The sequence below is a fragment of the Musa acuminata genome, chromosome BXJ1-4 (assembly GCF_036884655.1).
Source record: "Musa acuminata AAA Group cultivar baxijiao chromosome BXJ1-4, Cavendish_Baxijiao_AAA, whole genome shotgun sequence".
NCBI lineage: Eukaryota > Viridiplantae > Streptophyta > Magnoliopsida > Zingiberales > Musaceae > Musa > Musa acuminata.
This window is the reverse complement of record NC_088330.1, coordinates 1567770-1593298: the sequence shown is the minus strand read 5'-3', so window position 1 is coordinate 1593298 and position 25529 is coordinate 1567770. Positions and strand designations below refer to the sequence as shown.

Genomic DNA, 25529 nt, shown 5'->3' with positions numbered 1-25529 from the left:
GTGTGTCAGCATTCTGATCTGGGCCAACATGTGTCAACCAGCATGGCAATCCTTAATTTGAAATATATGTATACATATTTCTTGGGCCAGATCGGCAAGGTTTTGCATAAACTCATCACTTGCTAACTGAAACACAATCACTTCTTACACCCAAGTTCCCTACTTGTATCAAAATGACATTTCTATGACTTTGCATCATCAAGGAATCAACTAATATTACAAGTGTTTTGGATTTTAATGTGACATTTAGAAGTAAAAAATTAAAAAGGATTATTGACATGCAATAGAATGAACGGCATTTGTATGTTTATTTTGAGTTTATTTGTAACTTTGAAACCTTTAATCGACTACAAGATAAGAGTTCCACGTTCTATGAGATCACATGGACAAGCATCGTTCTCCTACATTGTGTAAACTGTCCATAGATATACCCTCAAATTAAGTAAACTCCAAAATCTTCCAATAAAAATCAGTCACCAATTTAGATTGCATATTCTTGGACCTCAAAGATTGCTCTCACAATTATTTGTGCCGATACTAGAACTCAATCCATTTTAATTGATTTCAAAGAGTTCTTGAACAATATGAAATTAAGACGAAGGATTCATTTAGGTTTCCACCTATTTTGTAATCTCTAGGACAGGGAAAAAATTCAGACAGTAGTTCATTTGTTCTTGCAGGTTGATAAATGGTCAGATCAACCAGCAACAAAAGCTGTCAGACTGGGTTATTGTTTAAGTTTGGTTGCTATGGTCCAAACTTGATGGAGCAGTTTCACATGAATTGTATCCTCACTTGAGCTTTAGCTTATCAATCTTGATTGTTTTTAGTTGTTCATATGTCCAGTCCACCACTCTGCTTTTATAACAATCCTTCTCAGGATAGTTGATGGCCACTCATGAAACATTTCATGTCATTCTTGCTTTATTTACATACCACTTCAAATCCTTGTGTGTGAATAAAACTTTGCTAAATGGCTGGTTGAAGATTAGCTTAATTCTGCAATATGTTCTCTAAAACTTTTCATCCATAGTTCTGTAGATATGCTGCTGCTGCACATTAAGAGGTTACAAGTAACAAAGATGATGATGCTTTACTGTGTCTTGAGAATCCCAATCTTTCAAGAGATAAATTTCTGAGAAAAACATCACCAAGCATACTAGATTGAACACAATGTGCTTTTTTGTGCATATTAAAGTACATAACTATACAGTGCTTCCCAAAAAGACTATTTCAATTCACATTCTAGTTCTCACGATGAACAAGAAGCAGAACAGTACAGAGACGAAACGAAGGAACCATAAGAGAGCAGTGGGGGAATACCGCACTCTTGAGTAGCATTGGAGTATCATATATTTGGGGATGGAAAGAAGCTACGAAGAAGATGGATCGACAGTCTTGAAGGAGTCGTGAAGGTGACGGAGCATGTCCTGGTCGCGGCTCCAGTCGAGATTGGGCGCGGTGACGAAGTGGGCGTACAGCTTGTTGCGGGCGCAAGTGACGGATATCAGGCTGTGGGAGCCTGCCCCCTCGATCTCGTAGGCGTAGTACAGCTGCCCATCGTCGTCCTTGCGCTCCTGGGAGCGTACCTCGTCGGCGGTGGCGATCTGGTCCTGCAGGCCCACGTCGGAGAGGGCGAGGTTGGAGAGGACGGCGTCGACGGGAGCCAACGCCCGGAAACCGGAGAGGAAGGTGAGGTACTCGCGCTCGGAGCGCTTCTTGGGATTGTAGAACTCGCTGTCGGTGCCGTTGGTGCCCTTCTCGACCTTGGACACCAGCCGCTCCTTCCACCCCTCGGGGACCTCGTACGTGTACTCCGCGGTGGCCTTCTTGTCCGCGTTCCCGCCGTATCCGCCGTAGTTGGCCGCGCTGGCGGCGGTGCCGTAGTAAAGGTTGAACATCGGGTCAGCGAAGGACGGGGCCGGGGCGGCGGAGAGTAGGATGGCGGCGGCGGCGGCCGCCGCAAGAGTGGTGGAGAGGGGCTTGTGGTGGGGCTTGAGGAAGGGTTTCGGAGGCGGCTTGGCGACTGCCACGGCGGCGGAGGATGCGATGGACGAGAGGGCGGAAGTGGAGGGGAGAGCCGAGGCCATTTGCGGACAGAGCGTTGTTTGTGGTGGAAGATGGGGGTGTGTTGATGTCGGGTTAACCTTATCCACCAATCATATTACCTATCTAAAAATCTCGGTCGGATTCGGATCTGGATTCCGGATCCGGATCAGAACGTCCATCGGAGGCTCGGAGTCCATTACAGATTCTCGATCAAATCCAAATGATGCAATCATTTCCCATAATCTTCCAATATAAAGTATAACCTGTCATGTTCTCGTATGTCAAATTTAGCCTTTCCTATTAATAGAAGGATTCGGTCAAGGAAACGTTCCCCCGAACTCCCTACTTTTCATGCACATGCAAGCACGTAAGCCCTGCACGCCCTAAATAAGCGCCAACGCCTCAGAAGGAGCATGACCACAAGCCCGTCCTATAAATCTCCCCCCACCCTTCCCTTCTCTCCTCAGGCCTGCAAAGGAGAAGGAGATATCCTCAGTCATCTTTCTCCATCTCAGCTTCACAACTCAGCAGGCGGTTCTCCGGCCAGAGACTCTTGCCGTCGACCGTCAACCATGGAGATGAGGAAGATCGCCTGCGCCATTTTCGTCGCTGCCGCCACGGCGACCACCGCCCTCGCTGCAGAGGCACCTGCCCCTGGCCCCGCCAGCGACTCCTTCGCCATCGTGCCCGCTCTCGGCGCCGTTCTTGGGGCTTCCGTCGTCTCCTTCTTCGCTTACTACTTGTAGAAGCCTCACAAAGGAGAAAGAAAGAAGACGACCCCTATGTTGACTGTATTGATTCTTTCTTTCTTCGTTCATGGAATTCGTCTGATGTGTTGATTGCCATGCATTGAATAAAATACCACTTTATTAAATCCTTGCCTTGAAGAATTGCTGAGGTGATTGGATGATGATGATGATAAAATCTATCAGATCTCACTGATTAGGTCAATGGAGATACAAAGAACAAGAACGAAATAAATTCCGAGCAAAAAAACAATACGATCATCACTAGCATCTGTAACAAAAAACCTGCAACAAAGCCCTACAAAACATCACATTTAACTGCAGGAAAGGCGAGGATGGAACTCAAGTTACTAGTTGGGATCATTGGAAGCGAAGCAGAGGCATTGATTGGAGATTCGTGGAGTGATACGTAGAATTGAAGAACCTAATTCTTCATATTAGATCATCAATTTAAATTCCTATGAATATATCTAGATTATTAAATCATATCATTAGAAAAATGTTAGGATCGACTCATATATTTTCAAGACGTAAATAAGAATGAATGACTTTCAAGCTTTGCGAATAAAATCTCGATTCTCCAAAATTATTTTTATTATCCACGTATAATCTTGTAGATTCTTCTTTATGATATAGAAGATAGACGAGATAGATATTGATATATTCTATCACTTAATAAATTTTAAAAATATTTTTTTTATAATATTATAATTTTTATAAATTAAACTTTTATAAAACATATAATTATATGTAGATTCTTAAGTGAATTAACACTGCATAAGCAAATTGAGTTTACAATTCCTCTTTTATTTTGATGAAAGGGGCCAACCTTAAGAAGAGCTCTCATTCCAACTTCTTTTGGCTGATTTGGAAATCAGGACTTGCTTCTCTAACATCAGACAAACCAATCCGCTGTTATATCTTAAATACTTGGATGAAAACCCCCTTTCACTGAATCTTAAGAATACCATGAGAATTGTCAAGTTCTCATCAAATGGAACAAACTGATGCCTAATGGATTATCCTTTTAATACTAATGGTTCTTGCCAAGACACTTCACTTCCTCAAGGATAGCAATGGAGTCTGTTTAGCTGCTGGCTGCAGCTTCTGTGACAAAGTCAACTGCTCTACCTTCTACTCTGAAGCTAAAGGCATTCTAGTGGGATTAAAGGTTGCTCCTCAATTGGGTATATAACATTAGACACATGGAAATCGATGCAAACCTTTTGATTGAGTCCCTCAATAGTTACCAGCACAACATATATTTTTATTTATTTAGAATTTTTCTTTTTTTGAAGTATAATGTGTGAGATCAACCAATCTACTTATTGGTTGCCTCAGTAGAGCATAGAGGAAGGTTAACTAAGTAAAGTTGGACTTGCATGGATAGAAAGACTTCATCGAGCTCTTAGTTTTTGATGCGCAAGACTTATTCTGCACTCGTTCAAGTAATAGTTATTTTTTGTTAATAGCTGAAATTATCTAAGATTTACAAAGAAGAAAACATAATAGTGGATCGAACAATAGACAAAACAGGATCTTTGTTTTGTAGAGGGATCAACATGCAAAGACCAAGTAAAGAACTTTGCTAGGCCAAAAAAATAAAAAATAAAAAGAAAAATCACACTCACAAGTTATTATAATCTTTATTAGGAACAAATACCTTTCAAACTTCTCTAAAGACTAGTGATTAAGATTAAATAATATCAATTAACATATATACAAGGTCCCAAAGATTATTCATGAAACACATACATAAATATCTCTAATATACTAAGAAAAATAATTTACGGTGAATACTAACTATTGGTTGATGAATTTTTTTAATTTCTTTTATTATTCTAGCGATGGACTTAAATCTATGTTAATCGAGTGATGATTTTTTTTAAAATTTCTTTCATTTTCTATACTAAGAAAATAACATATATTAGTGTCATAATTTATCGTTAATCTATGTTATTGACTTAAGCCGATCATTGTGATGATAACCGAATACTAGTGTTTTCCTCACATAAATGTATCATGTCTTGAGTATCATCAATAAAACTAATGTCAAGAGTGTCATCAATATTACGTATTAAAAAAACAACAATTAGAGTCTCAAACTAAAGTAACAAAAGTGTTTCATCCAACAATTTGAAATACTTATCTTGATCAGTCTTTCTTTTTCTTCTTCCATGACACACACACACAACTGTATCCTGCTGAGGGAGGAGTTGAATATTTCTAAATCCATGAAATAAGATAAGTACAATCAATCCACTTTCACTAAAAAAAAAGCCGTAATTGCAAATTACTGATGGCAACATTTATAAATCCGATATCTGACCCCCAAAATTTCGGGCATGAATCCTTGCATTGGATCCAATAAGTTCACTATCGGATTCGGGTTCTGCGCCCGACTCCACATCATCCTCAACCGCAACCAGCATGCTTGGTTCGGCTTCGCACGCGTGCTTCCTATTCTTTGTTGACGGTCATCACAGGTGGGCTGTCGACTAAAAAAGTATGGCGAGTCAAATTACCCGCAAGCGGAAGCCCAATGGAGAAAGGGTAAAGTAGCAGACGACGCGATTCCCCCCTTTCCCCGATCCCTATATACCAGATCTTTCCCTGCGCCTTCGCGTGGTCGTCCCCGCCATCGATCCTCCTCCACCAGCATCTTCGCCTTGCCGGATTCGTAAGCTTCCCCTTCTCTTGCGCTCTCGTGGGCGCGGGGGTCGCGTCGTCTCTTTCGGCGAATCAATCAGCAGCTCCTTGAAGCAGAATCGGAGCGGGGAGGTCCCGTCGTCGCTGCGGCAGAAGAATGGTGTGTTTTCTTTATCCACCTCAACCCAATCCACGTGTTCAATCGTTTCACCACCCGCTACATTCCCGCTCGTGTGCAAACCTAATGCTTCTTCGCAATCCATTTGATTATTTGTGGATCCTGGCGGTTCTTTTCGTTATTCCTAGGTTTTTTGTTGATTCTATTGCTTGTCGATTTAAGGTACTTGTGTGGATTACGAAGGTAGTTCCTTTTTGTTCTTTGATTCTCTTTTGTGTACGATCTAATGATCTAACGAGAATCATGGAGCTGAAATTGTCGGTCACTCCCTGTACATTCCAATTTTAATTGTAAACATATTCGTATGTATTTATCCTCTCTTTTGCACGTGCTGCTCTTGTTCTTCCCTTGATATGCGATATGCTCCTATGTCTTCATTTGTTTGTGATGCATCTGTGATTAGTAGCAACGATCAAATGCGAACTATCTTCCTTCCATTTAGACTTGATTGCTTGATCAGAATCATTTTGCCCTTTTGTCGTGAATTTCTTGAATTATTAAAGTCTTTATACCACCCTCATTTGTAAGTTCTCTGAGCTTTATCCTGTGGTGTTTGCCATCTTTCTGATACCTGGACTGCTGAAGTTCGTTGATCATATTCTTCTTTCTCCTTGTATGTTGCACTAATTTGGACAATCAACTTACTGTTTTTAAAGCAAATGTGGTATTGGCATTCTCATGGTTGCATATGATGTTTTTTGAATTCTGTCGAACAATGTAAACGTATTCTATATATGCATCACATGTTGGGAATGTGGATTTAATGAGCATGTATATTTTTGGACTACTCCATCCAGTCGTATACGAATCATTATGTTAATCATTCATTAGTTTGCGATGACTTTATAAGTAATTGTTCCCGTATCTGCAACTTTATGTATTAATCAGTGCACATCAGCTTCATTTGATTAAATGTTATTTCTGATATCTGTTTTCTTTTTCAAAGTTCTGACGAAGAAAGAGGAAGGTGAACCAAAGTCTGGAATTCAACCATAGGTAAGTTATTTTCCTGTGTTTAATATCTTGTTTTTTGAGTTATAAATCACATCTAGATATTTTTGTTGTTAAAGCTCATTTCACACTTTAACATTGATGCTGGTGTTTATCTGTTCCATATTGCTTTTCATGTCCAATGCAGAACATTCTCTCTAAAGCAAAAGCAAAAGCAATCTTTGTCCTAATTATATGATATTTAAAGCTAATACTAATGCTTAGATAACAATATAATAATGCATTTGGTGGTAGTTTAGAGATGACTGTGGGTTATATATTAGATAGCAAGTTAAAAAACTGACTCAGGGTTATAATGCTTTTTCATTGTCTTCTTTCTGCCTGCCCCCTCTTGGTCCTCCATGTCTCCAAAATTTGTCAGTTATTTATCCATCCTCGCAGCCTTCCTGTAAGTCATCTACAGTGAATTCAATCAGTATCTCCTACTCAAGAACAGCGCCTTTCATTTCCTTCTCTTTCTCATCCATCGTAGGCTTCACCTTTTTTTCTCCTTTGATTCAGGAATCTGATCCTCAATCTCCCTCTTCAGTTTATCTCAGCCTTCAGCAACATGGCTGGATGAGCTTCCTTGTCATCATTGTGCTCAGATTGCTGTCTTCTATTTTTCTTCTACTTGCTGTAGGTATCAGACACAGGGCTTTCTTAATATAAGATTTTGATTTCTTTTTCTGATAATTCTTGACATTATGGTTATCCACAAATGGATTTTTTCTTTGATGTTGGGTCCGAGTGGCCCTCCTTATCAATCTTTTTGTTCTTGTGTATTGCTCTTGGTGTGCAGTAGTTGATCCATACTTAGTGGTGTTGCTCAACCTGCTGTGCAACTGTTCTCACTGAGCTCAAATTGTTGTTGTTACTGGTTTTGGATGTCTTCTTCTAAAATTTTTACTAAGTTTTTGGAGTCTGACATCTGTGGCTGCTGTGGTAGTCTGTAGTTCCTACCATGTGGTTGAAACCATAAGTGAATTTTCCAAGAATCCATGTCATCTGCAATTAAAGTGATGTCCAGGGAACATTTTCATTGCATATAGTCTGTGGTCAATTCTAATATACTGTGCCCAAGTTGATTGCCAGTTATCAAGTGGCTGCAAAATTATGCATTTAACACTTTTAGGTTGTTGAAAGCAAATCATATTTTAGGTAGTCTATCTAACATCAATAAACAATGAACTTTCATCTAAAAGTTTAAAATCGAGCAGGAGTGATAATTTTTTTGCCAGTTTTTTCTGCTTGTCTTCCGTATGTGAATTGGTTAAACTCTGCAAAGGTGATTTATATAGGGTTGGATTTCCCCATTAAAATTGGTCATAAAGGTTTCCTTTCATCTGGTTGTTGTATTTAACTCAAACCAAATAGGTTTTCATTTGACTTTAGGTTTTTGTTTGGGAACCTTATTTAGAGCTTAATTCAATTTCAAGATGAAGGCTGTAAGTTTCGTGCAACTAATTATCCTAGGAGCTTCTAATTCTGTTGCTTGTTTGCTTGAGCATATTATCTTTTACAAATAATAAAATATGCCATGTCTTATTTAGAGCTGGCTTCATGTTGTTTCATCCAAGATGCTCTGGTCACTGATTTTTAGTGACTGAGACTAGAGAAACCTTTCTATCCTGGTAGAAGAATGAAAAGTCTGAGATTTAGCATTATTTTAGATAATGATGTTTCTTTGCTATTGCTATAAAAAATAACAAAAATTGGTCATCTTTTGTTGTTTCTCTCACATCATGTGTCACGCAAGTTTGTGCATAGGGTTGTCAGAATGATTGGATTATGAGATCTCAGCTTCTCTCCTTATATTCCATCCTGTAGCTTTCTGGCCTGACATGTCTCATGCCACCTATAGGTTCATAAAGCACCACTAAAAAAGAGCCATTGGGTGACTTGGAAGCCATAATGATACTAATCCAAAGTGGGTTTGTGAGGGTTCTCTCAAGTCTAACCTAAGTCTGAGAGGATGAACTGTTGTTAATGGACATCTACGCTAGATGACAAGGCCCTTCTTATTCCCAGAGTTGATGAGACTAGCTTAGCTAACAAAGGATTGCTGATAGCATTAAAATTCCCTCAAACACACCATATCATGCAAAAAAGCTAGGACAACTTAAAGAGCTTAAACGAAAGCTCCTGCTCATTAAAGTAGCAACTAGCATAGTGAAACAGTGGAATCCAAGGAGAATAGTTGCTGTTTAAGTTTGGTATGTTAGGAGACTGATATAGTTCAAGTGACTCTGATACCAATATGATGTAGGACCATAACGTAGATGGGCAAACAACATGTTCTTTTGCTATGATTTACTAGGTGTGGGAAAAAAGAAGGGAAGGTGTTAAAGAAGATAAAAGAAAAAAAATTGATATATACCCGACCCCAATTTGGAGATTTACTCCGAGAAATCATGGCCTCATACTTCTTCTTGTCTCGCCTATGGGAAAAGTACCCGAATTGGTCCGTCTTAAGCAATCATTCTTGGGGATATAGCATGTATATGGGAACACTTTTGAAATATGCATCGAGGGCTCAATACACATTTCAAATGTGAATTGATATTTGGTATTTTTTTTACAAATCGCATTTGGCCTGGATACTGCATTGCAAATGCTCAAATGCTAATGTTACCTTAGGGTAGCATTAACATTTTAGCATTTGCGTGATGCTAATGAAGTTTTTAAAAAATTTTAAAATAGCCTATGACATTCTCTAGAATCATAAGATTGTCCATACTCCCTATATAATACAAACCCTAATGATTTATGTCTTCTCTTAGGTGAATTTTTATTTATTTAATTTTAATGGTTATTTTACATTCATTTATATGATTATATTATTTATTTATTATATATATGGACATATAAAATTTTTGTAAGATTGCATAAATTCATTTATTTACTTATTAATTGAAATAAAAAAGTCTCACTCTTGCATAAATATTAAAAATATTATAAGGGTAAATTTGTCACATAATATTCAATGAACCTTTGAAATATAATTTTACGAAGTAACGCTTATGTCAATGAACATTTAAAATGCAGTTTTTGTCTATTGTTTACCAAACACTCGAAGCATTCCACAACTATACATTCACTCAAATCCCTTTCTTCAAATGTATGTTAAAAATGTAAATGTATTACCAAGCATACCTGTAGCCTTATATCACTTACAAATGTTAGGGGGGAAAACTTTTTATTTATTTATTCTATGAAACTGTTTATTATAACCTCTTTCCCTCCTTTTGTAGAGTCCATTACAAGAAGAAATTTGGGAGCTGCAGAAGTAAGGAATGAGTACAGTGAAGAAAATTACATCAAATAAATCAATCCATATTACTTATTTCTTCCTTTCCTTATTTGGGAAATATATGTTTATCAGAATTATTTTTGAAAAATAATCTTCATTGTTGGTGTGATATTTGATTAACAAACTTCCTTCTTCGTATATTCTTCAGTGATGATAAAACTTCCTTGTGTGGATGGAATTTTTAATCACCTTGAAATTTTCAATTAAACCTAATATATATTGTTCAAATTTCCAATCAAGCTTAATATTTCTCCTCTTTTTCTTTTTGTTTGGCATCCTTTTATTTTTATATTTGGAGAATCTTGATAACTAATATAGGGTCATAGAAGACATTGTCATATGGCATCATATACCATTTGCAAAAGATCACCTAAACTAATATAACTTATTAAGAAAATCAAAATGGACCAGCATGATCACTTGCTAAGAGATGGAAGTAAAGTACCATGCTCACTTCCTCCCGGGAAAAAAATTGCTCCCTGAAATTCTTCTTGCTGCAGAGCTCACGAATCATGAAGGTGCTATATCACGGAATATGTTTCTATTTGTAACTTTGTTACAATTATACAACAACTATTAAGGACAATTTGGTATTTACTTTTTGATCCAAGGATCAACCACAATCGTATTTTTTAGTGTATCTGCTTGGAGACACAAATTGAGGGTTGGGATGAAGTGCAGGGTCAAGTGTCACACTAGGTCATTTAATTCTAGAGGAAAAAATAACATAGATGTTGACACTTTAACCATGTAATGTCAAAAATCCGAAATGGGCAAATCCAGTATTTGAGGTTCCTATTTTTGAGAGGGTACAGAGACAGTCAACTTATGCAATTCTACTTATATTTTTGAGACTCAAATACTATTCTCCCTTGACACAAAGCAGTAATCTTACCATTGTACCAAGGCCCACACTTTACCCTATTTATTTATTTATTTTATTTTTAAAATTTTAGAAAATTTGAGATTGTTCGAGAATAAGTTAGATGGGAGTAATTTCTTAGTTTGATTAGTTGCTTTATAGGATATAAGTTTCACTGAACATATTTGGGTTTATCTGAGTACAAGATTGCAAAGCACCTCAGACTAGGGAATAAATACTCACCTCAAGCAAAGGGTCTAACCATAAGTTACTATTTTGATTATAAATTCTTGATATTTTGCCTCCATTTTTATGTGGATACTGACACGACAAATATGGGACTTGGCATATGACTTATTCATGTTTATCATTAGGTCATCCTTACCCACCTATGGTTGACCCACCATTAATAATCTTCTAGCTTTTCAATAATTCATTCAATGTAACAATTAGCTTGGTAACTATAAATACTGTCATTAGTCAATTTATAGATGAATTCTAGTTTCTTACCTTTTATCATTTAGATCTCCTAAAGCTTGATCAAAATGTTTGTAAAAATCTCTTTCATTTTTTTTATTTGTGCTGCCACAATGTTTTGTAAAATGAATATTTAGAGGACAAGGACAAAAAAATGATATTGTCCTAATTTGAGTCATCTCAAATTCTCAAACTTACTAATAGATTTGTCACGTACAATTTTCTTTTCACAACACTGCCAATGTTGGTCCCAAGTCTGGATGAAAAAGGTGGAGGGTTGCATTAGGTCATTGACAACCAGCGTAAAACTATGTCATATCTCATGAACATTGATATTAATTGATTTCAGTATAGAGCTAGGTTGTCACTCGGAAGTGATGCAAGACTCCTTCATCACCTAGATGTCCTGAATTACAAACAGTGGGCTAGGAGGTTGCCCGGATGTGGTGCTAAGTAGATAAGGGTTTTCTCATTGTTTTGGATGAATGAGATTAGTCCAAGATCAGAGGGTTAGGTTGATAACTTGAAATATAAGAACACTTTCAGGGAAGAAATTAGAATTGGTAGACACTATGATCAGAAGAAAAATAAATATTATTTGTTTACAAGAGACCAAGTGGGTCGGGGAAAAATCTATAGAGATTGATAGTATTGGATTTAAAATTTGGTATATTGGAAAAAGGTAAACATAGAAATGATGTAGGAATTGTTGTTGATAAGAATCTTAAAAACATTGTTGAAGATGTACAAAGATGTGGAGACAGAATTATAGTTCTAAAACTTATATAAGGACAAGATGTTTTGAATGTCATTAGTGCTTATGCCTCTCAAGTCGGATTGGATAATTAAACCAAAAAGAATCTTAGAAAAGCTTAGATTATATCAATTATGGAATGCATATAACTGAAAAACTTATAATTGAAGGAGATTTGAATGGTCATATAGGGAAAAAATATGGTGAATATAAAAGGGTGCATAAGGACTTTGTTTATGGGGAGAGAAATGAATATGATGGTATGATTTTGGATTTTCTAACTTTGTATGATCGTATAATTGTAAATACTCACTTTAAGAAGAGAGATGAACATTTAATTACTTATAAGAGTGGTCACAAGTGTAGTCAAATAGACTTTCTTCTAATTAGAACGGTAGATAAAGTTATTTGTAAGAAATGTAAAATTATACCTGGCGAAAGTTTGATGAATCAACATAAGTTAATATAGGTTAATGGTATTAGCTATTTATTGTAGAAAATGGAAGAAGAAAAAGATAGCAAACAAATTTACTAGGATTAGATGGTCGAATTTTAAAGATAATAATGTAAACACTTTTAATAATATGATGGAAAGGGAGATGACTTGGAATTTAGATGGGGATAATATTAATATTATTTGGACTATGATGACTAATAAGATTAGGAGCTTAACAAAGGAGATCCTTGGGAAAACTAAAGGTAACAGTTTAATCTTAAAAAAGAGTTGGTGGTGGTGCGAGGAAGTTCAAAAAGCAATTTTTACTAAAAGATCATATTTTAAATATTGAAAAAATTATAAAAATAAGAAAAAAATAAAAGATATAAAAAATCTAAAAAATAAGCTAAAAAGCGGTTTGTATGACAAGATACAAAGTTTATGATAATTTTTATAATACATTAGGTACTAAAGATAGTGAAAAAGATATGTATCGAATTGCTAAAGATAGGAAAAAAAATGTAAGGATTTAGGTAATATTAGATGTATTAAAGACGAAGATCAAAGAATACTTGTTAATGATAATGAGATCAAAGAAAGATGAAAAAAATTGTTTTTATAAATTATTTAATGAATATTTCACACATGACTTAAATTTAATGATAAATATTAGTGATAGATTTAATAATCATAGATTTATTCATAAAATTAGAGCTAATAAAGTAAAAGATGCATCAAAGAAGATGAAAATAGCTAAGAGCGTGGGGCCTGACGGTATCCCTATTTAAGTTTGAAAAAGTTTAGGGGACAAGGGAGTAACTTGGTTAACTATCTTATTTAACAAAATCATGAGATTCAAAAGGATGCTTGATGAGTGAAAAAAGTTTTTTAGTCTCAATTTACAAAACTAAGGGTGACATACAAAATTATTCAAATTATAGAATTAAAATCATGAGCTATATTATGAAACATTAGGAAAGAGTTATTGAAAGTAGAATAAGACTTGAAATAAAAATCTCTAAAAATCAACTTGGTTTTATGCTTGGAAGGTAACCATTGAAGCTATTTATTTATTAAGACAATTAATGGAAATGTATAGGGAGAAAAAAGAAAGATTTGCATATGGTTTCTATTGACGTAGAGAAAGTCTATGATAGGGTTTTTAGAGATTTATTATGGTGAGTCTTAGAAAAGAAAGGTGCATCCACTAATTATATTGATGTTATGTATAATAATGTAGTCTTTAGTGTTAGAACTATAAAGAGTGTATCTAGTGAGTTTTCTATTAGCATAGGATTACATCAAGGATCTACATTAAGTCCCTACCTTTTCATATTGATAATAAATGAACTTACTAGTCACTTACATGATAGAACTCCTTAGTGTATATTATTTGATGATGATATTATCTTAGTTGTTAAGAGCCTAAGTGGAATTAATCATAGACTTGAGTTATGGAGGTAAGCCTTAGAAACTAAAGGTTTTAGATTAAGTAAGACTAAAACTAAATATATAAGGTAATTTTAGTGATTCTAGAAATAGACATAAGAATATAGTTATGTTGGATGGACAAAAAGTTTTTTTAAAGTAAAAGCTTTAGGCATCTTAGATCAATTATTTAATAAGATGGAAAGATCGATAAAGATATTATTCATAGAGTAAAAATAGGATGGTTAAAATGGTGAGGAGTGACAAGAGTCTTGTGTGATTATCTAATACCTTTGAGATTAAAAGAAAAAAATTATAAGATAGTTGTGAGTCTAATAATGCTTCATGGATTTGAGTGTTGGACAGTTAAGAAACAACATATACATAAGGTTTGTGTTGTCGAGAATGTTGAGATGAATGTGTGGAGTTATTAAGAAAGATAGAAAAAAATATTTTTATTCATGAACAACTAGATATCGCTTTAATAGAGGATAAGATGAAAAAAAATTATTTAAGATGGTATGTGCATGTGTTTAGGAGACATCTAGATGTGGTAGTCAGAAGAGATGAAATGATTAATGTTAGTGATACAAGAAAAGATAATGGAAGACATAAAAGACCTTAATAGAAACTATAAAAAATGTTTAAGTACTCTGAACTTAACTAAGCATCTGACTTTTTACAAGTTTCAATGGTGGCAAAAGATCCATGTAACTGACCCCAAATAGTTGAAGCTTATGGTTTTGTTGTTGTTATTATATATGATTTTCTTTTCACGATAATAGATAGATTTTGGTTTGTACTTACTAATGCATGTTGTTAAGCCCGTAGCACAGTTTGGTAGCTTTCTTATTTTACACATTAAGTATATCCATATTGTAACTGTATAAAACTGAACTGCTAAGTGCGACAGGTTACAAAGAGGGGGATATTGATGTTTTAACTTGATCACAAGTTGTACATGGTTTGTTAGGTTTATTTTTTTCCTTTAATTGTCTTAAGAATGATTTTGAGTGTTCAGAATTCTGGAGAGTTTTGGATATGCCACAGCTTGTCAACATGCTATCAACATGCGGTTTCTTGTTCTTCTGAGGTTGTGCTGATGTACAAGTACAACTTTGGCATATCTTTTGGTTTGAGCTAACAGGGACAGACCAGATGCTATATAGTACCACATTGAGCAAGCTGTATAATAGTGGCAGGTCATTAACGCAGAGCATGCCAGAAAATTTAAATATTTGATCTCGTGAAACTTTATTTTATTATTTATTGGCATACAATAAGCATATGCATTAGATCAATTTAATGTGATTTTTGGTGTTATTTGTTGCATTTATTTGCTTGCAACAGTGCTTCACTAGGTTGATTTTTGCATGAGGAACATATCCAATACTACTAATCAAATGTATATTCAAGTACTTCTTTGTTTGTATGATACCCTGAAATTAGATGTTCACATCTAGTTTGACAGGAAAATACAGTTTCTGTTGCATATTCAATTCTGTTGTGAAGTATACAAATAATTTTGCTTTTGTGTAGGTACAATGGAGATATTTTTGCTGAAGGTACTGCTGGATAGCATCGCACAGTTCAGTCTTGTATCTTCTAACAACAATGTGAAACCTGAGCTGGTTCAAAGATACTGTCAAAAAATTGATCAGATCATTGAGCAATTTGAACCGGTGTGCAATGAAATTGCTGCTTCTAAGATAACTTTGGATGAGCAGCTAGTCAAGGTGTTGAAAGAACTAGATTCTGCAGTAAATGAAGCCAGAGAACTTGTCCTGAGCTGGTTCCCAATGACGAGCAAAATTTATTTTGTGAGCAAAATTTATTTTGTAAGTTGATGACATTGTTTTGTAAAACCAATTAGATTGTTTCGTTAGTAGCCAAGTTATAGGAATGCATAATATTTCATGCCTTTTCGTTTACCATTTTTTTTCCAAGGATGTGCATGTTTCATTTAGTTTTCATGTTCTGCTTTTTGTAACTGAGCATACATGAAAGTTTTCTCTTTGATTATTCACAAGAATGGTCTGTATAGAAACTTTATGAAGTTTCAGATGTAAACGTAATGGCCTAGATTTTTATGGCTGCACTGGATTTTTAAAATTCAGACAACTGTCAAGACTAATAGTGCCTCTTTATTATTGATGTATACACAATCTACACATTGATAAGCTGCAAATGATTAGTACTTTCGGTTTTTTATATCTTATTCTTCACTTCTTTGTCTTTTATCTGTACACTTAAACCAGAAGAGGCTATTCGATAGAAGGAAAAGGAAAGACGAAAGGAACCACATATGTCTGTAATTACTTAGCTGTCTTATACAAGGGAAATATAATGCTTTGTGGTTCTAGATGTTCTTTTACTGTACTTATGCTCTTTATTTACAGCAGCTATGTATATATGATACTTTTTATGTGATTACCTCTTTTTAGTTTACAGCAGCTATGTGCATCTGATACTTTTTATCTGATATTTTGTATAAATCCACGAAATTCATTACCTCTGGCTTCCAACTCTTTTGAGTCTTATTTATGTTACATCTTTCAAAATTTGTGAACAAGGAGTGCACCTTTCTTGTTGTGACCTACTGTAGTGTCCAACATGCTCACAAATAACTTGTAACTGGAAACTGAATTGCTCTGTGCAGGTTTTGCAAATAGAAACAACTGTAACGAAGATTTATTCATCTACTCTTGAAGTTTGTCAATTGGTTGAATCTCTGCTTCTGACTCCAGTAGCTAGTACTGCTCTAAAAAGCATTGAGGTAATGAAACAAATGAATACAAAATCATTTTTCAAATGCCTTTATCAAAAGTGTCTTAATCCCCCTAGATTATATTCCATGCTCTTTTGCTTGGATTTATTTGGAAAACTTGTCTTATCACTCTATACAGGGTTTTCAGCACATGGATGAGGAACCGATATCTGTTGTCATTGAAAAGGCCATAAGAGATCAAACAGAAAAGGATATTCCTAGACCAGAGCATTTGGATATGATTTCAAACTTTCTGAGCTTGTCATCTAATCAAGAGTTGCTGATGGAGGCTGTTGCACTTGAGAAGCTTAAATTGAAAATTGGCTGCAATGTTACTCAGGCAGAACTGGAGAACATTGATCGTATTATTGCCCTCATCACTTATATGCACGATTGCCTTGTTAAATCAAAGCAGTTGGAGAGCATCAATGGTGTGTCTATTCCTGCTGATTTTTGCTGCCCACTTTCTCTAGAACTGATGTCTGACCCAGTCATTGTGGCTTCCGGTCAAACATATGAGCGGGCTTTCATCCGAAAATGGCTTGATCAAGGTTTCAATGTTTGCCCTAGAACCCGTCAAACACTTGGGCACACCAACTTGATTCCAAATTACACTGTTAAGGCTTTAATTGCCAACTGGTGTGAGTCAAATAACATTAAGCTTCCTGATCCAATGAAGTCCATTAGTTTGAATCTTCCTTCATCATTTCTCAAGCCCACAAATGCAAGTGCTACTGATTTAATTGTCTCTCATACTGGTGATGCTACAAGGGTTGACCGTCCAAGATCTCCAGAACCTTATGTAGAAGTGACAACTTCCAAAAGGGATGCACATTCCTCTAATGGCTTCCCCCATGAGACTCCCCATGAGACATATCTGCACGATAAGTCTGTATCTCCTCATCATCGTTCATCCTCTGGTTCATCACCTTTGCAACTTGCAAATGGATCACAGGCAAATACTTCAAGAATATCACTTGTAACTACTGAAGGCAACAAGGAATCTAGCATGGAACAGATGCATGTAAGTTCTGGCAGCCAAACTGTCAACCAACCAAAACAGTATTCAGAGCCTGGGCAATTTCCAGGTCATAACCGGACCGACTCTGCTTCTGAGGCTGTTTCAAATAATGATCATATTGAAGGACCTGGGGATGCTAACATGGCCTCACAGGTTTCAAGTGATCTAACACATTACAGCAGTGATACCTCAGGGGAACTTGCACAGGATGCTCAAGCATCCTCTGCTTCCCAAAGAGAACCTGACTTCCCACCAAGGTTGGTCGATGCTCGTGCTAGAAGTCAAAGTATGTTTCGGCGCCCATCTGTCCCTCGTATCATTTCTTCTCAATCCATGGATTCCAGGCCTGACCTATCAGGTGTTGAAACCCAAGTTCGTAAACTGATTGAGGATTTGAAAAGTGATTCTGGAGACGTGCAGAGAACTGCCACAGAAGAGCTACGTCTTCTTGCTAAGCACAGCATGGAAAATAGGATTGTGATTGCAAACTGTGGAGCTATAAGCTTGTTGGTTGGCCTTCTTCGTTCAACAGACACCAAGACTCAAGAGCATGCTGTAACAGCCCTGCTAAACTTGTCACTCAATGACAACAATAAGATTGCCATTGGAAATGCAGATTCCATTGATCCTCTTATTCATGTGCTTGAGACAGGCAACCCTGAAGCAAAAGAGAATTCAGCTGCAACATTATATAGCCTTTCAGTAATTGAGGAAAACAAGGTTCGAATTGGACGGTCTCGTGCTATTGGACCTTTGGTAGAATTATTAGCAAATGGGACTCCTCGAGGAAAGAAGGATGCTGCAACAGCATTATTTAATTTGTCAATATTTCATGAGAACAAATTACGAATTGTGCAGGCTGGGGCTGTGAGACATTTAGTAGAGCTGATGGACCCAGCAGCTGGTATGGTTGATAAGGCTGTGGCTGTTTTATCAAACCTTGCAACTATTCCAGAAGGGAGAACTGCGATTGGTCAAGCTGGTGGCATTCCAGTACTTGTGGAGGTTGTTGAATTGGGGTCTGCACGAGGAAAAGAAAATGCTGCTGCTGCTTTGCTTCATCTGTGTACCAATAGTGGTAGATTTTGTAGTCTAGTTCTTCAAGAAGGTGCTGTGCCCCCATTGGTGGCATTATCACAGTCTGGCACGCCGCGAGCTAAAGAGAAGGTATTATCAATTCCATTCTACTTCTTTGGCTCTACAATCATGTCAGTGTTAGGCCTCTCTTGTTTTACCAATCACAAAGTTTTGTTGGTTTTGTTAGGCCTATCTTATCAAATATACTCTTCTAGGGATTGCCATTTATGGCTACAGGGGCATGCCTGTGGCCATGCTTGTCAGCACATGATTGTGCCCCTTGTACATGGCTTACCCTCTGGTAGCCAATGAACCGGCCTTGAACTACCCAAAAAGGAGTGGTCCTTGTCCCGATTCTTGGCCGAATCAGAAATACCATGCAGTACATACTGGTCCATGTAAAATTTAAACCTATGGTTAGAACAATCTTTCTTGGATCAATAAGCAATTATAAATTATTCATGCTTAGGTTCAGGGCCAGCACAGCACCTTCCAGTGCTGTGCATTCCTATATATGTCAGTTACAGCTTTTATGCTGGACTAGTACAGTTATCTGTCACTTACATTGTACATCCATGTACAATGCAATATAAGTCTGCATGGCTGAGCACAAGTGGCCTTTAACTGGTTTCATCCCAGAAACTTTCTTCATAACAGTTTTCTACAGCCCGCACCTAATGATACCTTCACCGAAGAGAAATAAAGATTTGCAAACTGGAAATCTAAGTAAACCAACTATTAAGAAGAGATGTTTGTGTTTTATCTTGATCCTTTACTATTTTTTTTCTCAATTTAAGAATTTAAGCAATATCCATAGAGTTTAGCATAGATAAGCCAGAGACAATTAAACTGTTTCTATTTCAAAATATAGAAAAATTGGTAAAAAAACTGAAGATTGTTAAATTATTTGTAAACTATCTTCCTTCTCCAAAAGCTACTCATTAAGAGGAACCTATTTAGAACACAATTGGGCCATCTTTTGGATAATTAAAATTTTGCCTAAAGGCACTTCTAATATTAAACATTTAATTTGCATGATTACATTGGAGTGACAAACTTATATTATTGTGACACATCAATAGAATGTCATCCCTGTGACCAAAAGAAAATGAATTTGAAGTTATCGCTAAAAGAAGGAAAAAGAATTTGGAAAAGGTGAACAGAAAGAGATGTAAGAATCATGGGCACTGGCAAGAATTCCTGTGACTATTAAAACCATAAATGGAACTTCTCGACAATAAAATCCTGGTGAGTAGAGATAGGAATTCCTAGGAATTATGTGTCAGTCCAATTCATTATTAGAAGATTAGCTTAAAATAACAAAATCGTGTTTTCTAATGTGTCCTTGTTTTGCATAGAAAAGATTAAAGAACTAGTATTGGATTGAAATAGGTTGATTTGAACTTATGTGATTAAACTGTCAATATTGACAACTAGAGTATTGTAACCTAAATTGCATGTTTTTGTTTGTTAAGGATGATACATGGATAATAGATTGATGCAATATATAGGATGAGGGGGGGGAGAGATGATGATGATGTTTAACTGAAGTTTAAATAATCATGTTTTAAACATTTGAATTAGACATGAATATTGAGATATGCAGCATAATTCGAAATCCTGATTCAGTATCAATATTAGTCGTTAGTCCATCAGATTGGTGTGATACCATTACCATTGAACCATGTGTCTATGCAGTTCGATGATGTTGATATCCATTGGTATCAGTTTCAAACCCCTAAAGCCTCAATTAAATTTTATATTTATTTTTTATTGTCTCAATTATAAAATCAAAATATATTTTAAGACACAAGGATTTAAATCTTGGTCCAATACTGAGGTTAGATCGGTATGATAGTGGTATATAATGTGGTATGCCAACTTATACCTTCCACTAGAAAAAATAATAATAAATACATCACAGTTAATAAATGGAATTGACCTATCTGATCTGGTGTTGCTGCTATCTACTAGTGCTTGTAGGAAAGCTGTGGCCATGAGAAACTCCTGTTTAGTTCGATCTTAACTAGTATTTCGTTCATCTTCTCAAAGTTAACAATTGTCTTCCTCATGTTCTATATTTTCTCCCATAAACTAATTTGATGGATGATCTAGTGTCATGTTTGTCATCTTGGGTAACATGAGCAAGATATTTCTTCTCTGTCCATGCTTCGTTTACATATTGGAAACATAACATCATAGATGCAATAATGTCCATTTCACTGTTAAAATATCAGATTTCACAAAAGCAAATTACATAGAAAAAAGTCTTGTCATCCTCTTCAAATTGTTGACCATTGATGGAATATGATAAGTCAACTGATTGTAATGAGTGACATTTCCCTTTGTCACACTATAGGAATGATTTAGATTGACTTAAATGGAAAATTCTCATCATCCTTCTTAAGTTATTGCTTATTAATGACATCTAGCGGGTCAATTGATTGTAAAGATCTGTATTTCTCCTTTGCATGCTATAGGGATGACTGAGATTGACTCGTTGTGTCATAACCCATGGAGGACTGATTCCCTATAGCTTGGTCACATCCTAACATCTGGCTGTGGTCTTCGTACTGAGCATCCTTGTCTAATCAGTCATCCTTAATCTGTTCCGAAATGAACTGAGATGGACGAGATGAATTCCTTGCCTTGTCAAGGAGTGGATCATCATATTTCTTAGTGGCGCTTCAAAATCATCTTGATAAAAGTCAGTGTCCAATGAATCCTGATCTGATGCATCAACAGACTTGTGAAAGATATCTATTATAACATACTAGGAAATTTGATACTGAACCTGATTAGTCTGGATCAGCAGCCATACATAAGGGTTAACTCCATATAAGTCCGCTGCTTCTTGAAGGTCTTTATCCATGCGATGATTTCCCTTGACCTCGTCATCGTGATACCTCCCTATTGTGTCATGGTTTGGTAGGTTATATCCAAAATCATGTTTCTGAATAGTGGATGCTATGAATTTGTAACATGTGTCCAAGTTGCATTAGGAAGTGATTAGGTATAATTTTACTTGCTTTGTGATTATCGTGTTATATCCCTCTTGTTCTCTTGCTTATAACATATGTCAATTTTGATTTATTAGCCATTCTAACAGAAAAATGCATAGGGTCAATATTAGCAATATTATGCGCATGCCTTCTGCCAAAAGAGCTTGAGAAAATTTTAATTCCCTTACTTGGGATTGAGATGAAGCTGACTGCTTCTTACTAGAACTTCTTCCTGAGAACCCTGTGATGCGTCCTTGTGGATCTATGCCCTTGTTCTTCCTGAGTAAGAAGCTGAGTGCTTCTTACTAGCACTCCTTGAGCAGATTCATTTTTGCTCCCTCGACCCTTGTACTCATCGTTGATGGGTTGTTTTAGATGCTCATCTATGAAGATCCTTCTGGACCTGTTGTTCTTGCCTTGAGGTTTTCTTGGCATCTACCTCTGTCATGAAAGCGAGTCTGATTTTGGCAAACCTTTGTGCATTTGGTGATGCCGGAAAATTAATTGATCAAATGCTACCTCAAGCTTGTTCTTCTTCTACCATGACCAACATAGTCGTAATGGATACACTATTAATAATGGTTATGTTCTATGGTATATCTGTATTATACTGTTTTAGTGTCATTTCCGTATTAACATTAAGAAACAAAATTTGGTACACAGTTAAAAGAAATGTATACTTGATTAGTAAAAAGCACACATCTATTTTATATTTTCTTGGATTTAAGTCAGATCCTCATGGATCTCAACCTACTCGCTGTTTTAGCCTTTTAGTTCTTTTTAATATTGAGTTGGACCAGACCACCAGAAAAGGGGACGGTCTGTGTTCCAGTTCACACCCAGACCGATATGGACGGCCAGTTCCATACCAGTTCGGGCAATAAGGAAGTCCTTTGTTTATATTTATGCGGATTTTGACTAGATTTGCAAGGATCTAGGTCAGATGTAGATGGATGTTGGATGGATGGATGCAAATCTAACGTGGATATACATGAAACTTGGTCGGATTGACATGGATCTTGGTTAGTCTCTGTGGAATTAGCTTAGATCTTCACGGATCTAGGTAGGATATAGGTTGGATCTATGTTGGTCTTGAACGGATCTATGCTGATCTTTGCTGGATGTATGCAGAACTTGACTGGTTCATGCCTTTCTAGCCTATATCTACATTGGATCCACAAGGATCTATGTCGATCTTTGGCAGATTCATGCCAGTATTGGGTAAATATACATCAGTCTTGGCCTCATGAGAATCTATGCTGATCTTGAGCGGATTCTGCTAATATTGGGAAGGCCAAAACCATGTTGATCCAGCTCAGTTTTTTGTGGAACTAGGCAAAGTACACGGAGATCCCTGTCAATTGAACAATGCATACTTAACAGGGAACTAGACCCAAATTTACTTGATTTGTAGAAAAGTCAAGCTTCACCTCATGAAATTTGGCCCGTGGCAAGATAGAAAGACTCTGAATCCAACTTATTCAACAATGGTGATGCAAAAATGAAGCAATTTGGAGAAAAGGTCAAGAAAAAATGAAGAGGAAACGAACTGCTAGTGAAGAAAAAAGAAGAGTAAAAGAGGAATCTTGCGAGAAGAGTTTTTTGATGTGAAGAGTGCCAGCACTAAATCGGATGCTTACCATCTAATACAACTTAGTGCACCAATGATAAATAGTATGCCTGGTACGGTAAATTTACCAAGTGGCATTCCTTGCTATGATCTTGAATTGGATAAAATCACCAATCTGCATGCTGATTTGTAGTCAAAGCAGTGTGATCCAATGGAATTCATGTTGAATATTGGAAACATAAATAATTGATAATGTCTTAAATATGTTAAGAGAATTACTGGTGAGGTTTATTATTATAGATCTAGTGTGTTATCAAGAGCGTTAGACACTTGGAGTTGATGATAATGTGTATGATTGTCGCATTGTAACACAAGATAAAAGGAGCACAGAGATTAAAGCACATTCTGCGTGCTTATGTGAAATCTGATTGAATAGGTGGTGGTGAGTTGATTGAAATGACAAGGACATATCCAATAGTGACCTACCTGAAGAGTTTTTGATGGGGAGATGATGGGTCAACTTTGATAAAGAGGATGTGCAAAATTTTGTTATGAATGTACAGACAGTCTCCTAAACAACCAAATGGCTTGCATGTATGTGTGGCTCTAAGATCAGTTCATCATTATCAAACACAATAGAATTGCTAAAAAGTTTATGATAGATTCCAACTTTGAGCTAATCTTGGTTGATATCAGGATGTTGTGTGCAGCTTATTCCAATTGCATTCTGATAGGTTGCTTCAATTCGTTCTTATATTTCTTAACTGTGGGCCACTAATGTGATACAGGGTTGGTGTTATTCTGAAAACGATCTATCGTATGCTTACTATAATTCACTTGTACATGTTTCAGCATGCAGCAACAAGATTGTTCTAGGAGAAATTGTTGTACTAAAACAAATGGTACAGATTGCCAGATTGCAACTTAACCGTGCTAGAATTTTGTCTGATCATATATGTTAATGTTAGATTAGTATTTGTCCAGTCTATTTCTTTACCTGTCATCAGAATACACATTTGCTATGGTTCTTAAACAACGGCGAATCTTTAGAACAGGAGATTTAAATATTACATCCCTTTGAATTGATGATTCAAAATTTATTATTTAACAGATGATGTGATCTTTACATGATTTCTCTTTTGTTTTATTTTCGCCTCTCTTTCAGGCTCAGGCGCTTTTAAGCTATTTCCGGAACCAACGGCATGGAAATGCTGGTAGGAGATGATCTTCAGCCAGCTTCAGGTTTCTCATTTTTATGTAATTAAGAGTTTGGTTCTCTTAGATACTTTTTTAAGTTTGATGCATCGGCTGTAACTATGCAACTGTCAAGTTTCCACGCATTTTAATGCATAAGAGATTTATTGTGGTGTTGTACAAAACAGACTAATGTTGTACAGTATTCATTGCTATCAGTTGATTCTTTTCTCGTTGTGATGTTGTAGCGGATGTCCTGCTCCTGTAAAAGATACAGTCTCTCTTTTTTGGTACCACGCAGACTTCCATCTCTACAGAAACTCATTTTAATAGCCTATGAGCTCTCTCAAGTAATTTGTCAAAGTGGTTTCCCAATTTATTCTTCTTTTTTGATGATATTAACATGCAAATGCCTTTCAGTGAAGTATCATTTTTAATTGTGCAAAAAATACGCTGCTTTTTTTGTAGTCGAGGAAACAAAGGCTTTTTTTGTAGCCAGGAACAGAGTATATATAGTGCAGGAAAGAGTTGAAGGTAAGTGAGAAGTTGGCATTCTTTTTATATATACATACTTACATATTGTTCTCTGAAGATAACATCGTAACATCTAAACATAAGAGGAAAGGAGCTCAGAATTGTTTGTGTCGATTACATTTGATTTCCATCAAATTCATTTTTCTCAACCGCCAGAAAGTGGCAAAGGATTGGCATTCGACGGTATGAAGATTGGATTGCATCAATATAATTAGCTGCATGGATCTTGATGTCACTCGAACATTGTCAAGGACTTCAATGATCGAATGAATTTCTAGAATTATCCTGAATATTTGGAGTGTTAGAACGTACTTTTGAAAACCGGAGTTGTTGACCTTCGATGATGCTTATCATCATCGGAAGGATTTGGTGGTGTTAGTATCTAATTGATGTTTCTTTAATGAATTCTTTGCTGAATAGGTCGAACCTAAAGAAAATATCTGGATCATGTCGTATGATTGTTGCATTTTGTCTTGTTGTAA

At 36.2% G+C, this 25529-nt stretch overlaps 2 protein-coding genes across 4 annotated transcripts; one reads left to right on the top strand and one right to left on the bottom strand.

Annotated features, from left to right (window-relative positions):
• Positions 1-1164: 1164 nt before the first annotated feature.
• On the bottom strand, positions 1165-2138 carry LOC103980342 (thylakoid lumenal 19 kDa protein, chloroplastic). The gene has a single exon (XM_009396718.3). It carries the CDS (start codon positions 2088-2090, stop codon positions 1374-1376), a length of 717 nt encoding a protein of 238 aa, XP_009394993.2. The 5' UTR covers positions 2091-2138; the 3' UTR covers positions 1165-1373.
• Positions 2139-5309: 3171 nt separating this feature from the next.
• On the top strand, positions 5310-24765 carry LOC135640660 (U-box domain-containing protein 4-like). 3 transcript variants are annotated; one of them, XM_065155346.1, is made up of 7 exons: positions 5310-5604; positions 6569-6618; positions 9867-9901; positions 15422-15720; positions 16542-16658; positions 16789-18837; positions 24485-24765. In XM_065155346.1, exons 4-7 carry the CDS (start codon positions 15427-15429, stop codon positions 24542-24544), a joined length of 2520 nt encoding a protein of 839 aa, XP_065011418.1. In that variant the 5' UTR covers positions 5310-5604; positions 6569-6618; positions 9867-9901; positions 15422-15426; the 3' UTR covers positions 24545-24765. The 3 variants fall into 3 exon arrangements, with proteins under 3 accessions (XP_065011418.1, XP_065011423.1, XP_065011413.1); XM_065155351.1 differs by lacking the exon at positions 9867-9901 and having other exon boundaries at positions 15422-15702; XM_065155341.1 differs by lacking the exon at positions 9867-9901.
• Positions 24766-25529: the final 764 nt, after the last annotated feature.

What these genes read in the sequence shown, in the direction of transcription:
- LOC135640660 (XM_065155341.1), top strand. Translation starts at nt 15,427, where the DNA reads ATGGAGATATTTTTGCTGAAGGTACTGCTGGATAGCATCGCACAGTTC. An exon ending in CTGCTCTAAAAAGCATTGAG is followed by an intron (nt 16,659 to 16,788) that starts GTAATGAAACAA and finishes CACTCTATACAG; the next exon opens with GGTTTTCAGCACATGGATGA. An exon ending in CGCCGCGAGCTAAAGAGAAG is followed by an intron (nt 18,838 to 24,484) that starts GTATTATCAATT and finishes CCTCTCTTTCAG; the next exon opens with GCTCAGGCGCTTTTAAGCTA.
- LOC103980342 (XM_009396718.3), bottom strand. Translation starts at nt 2,090, where the DNA reads ATGGCCTCGGCTCTCCCCTCCACTTCCGCCCTCTCGTCCATCGCATCC.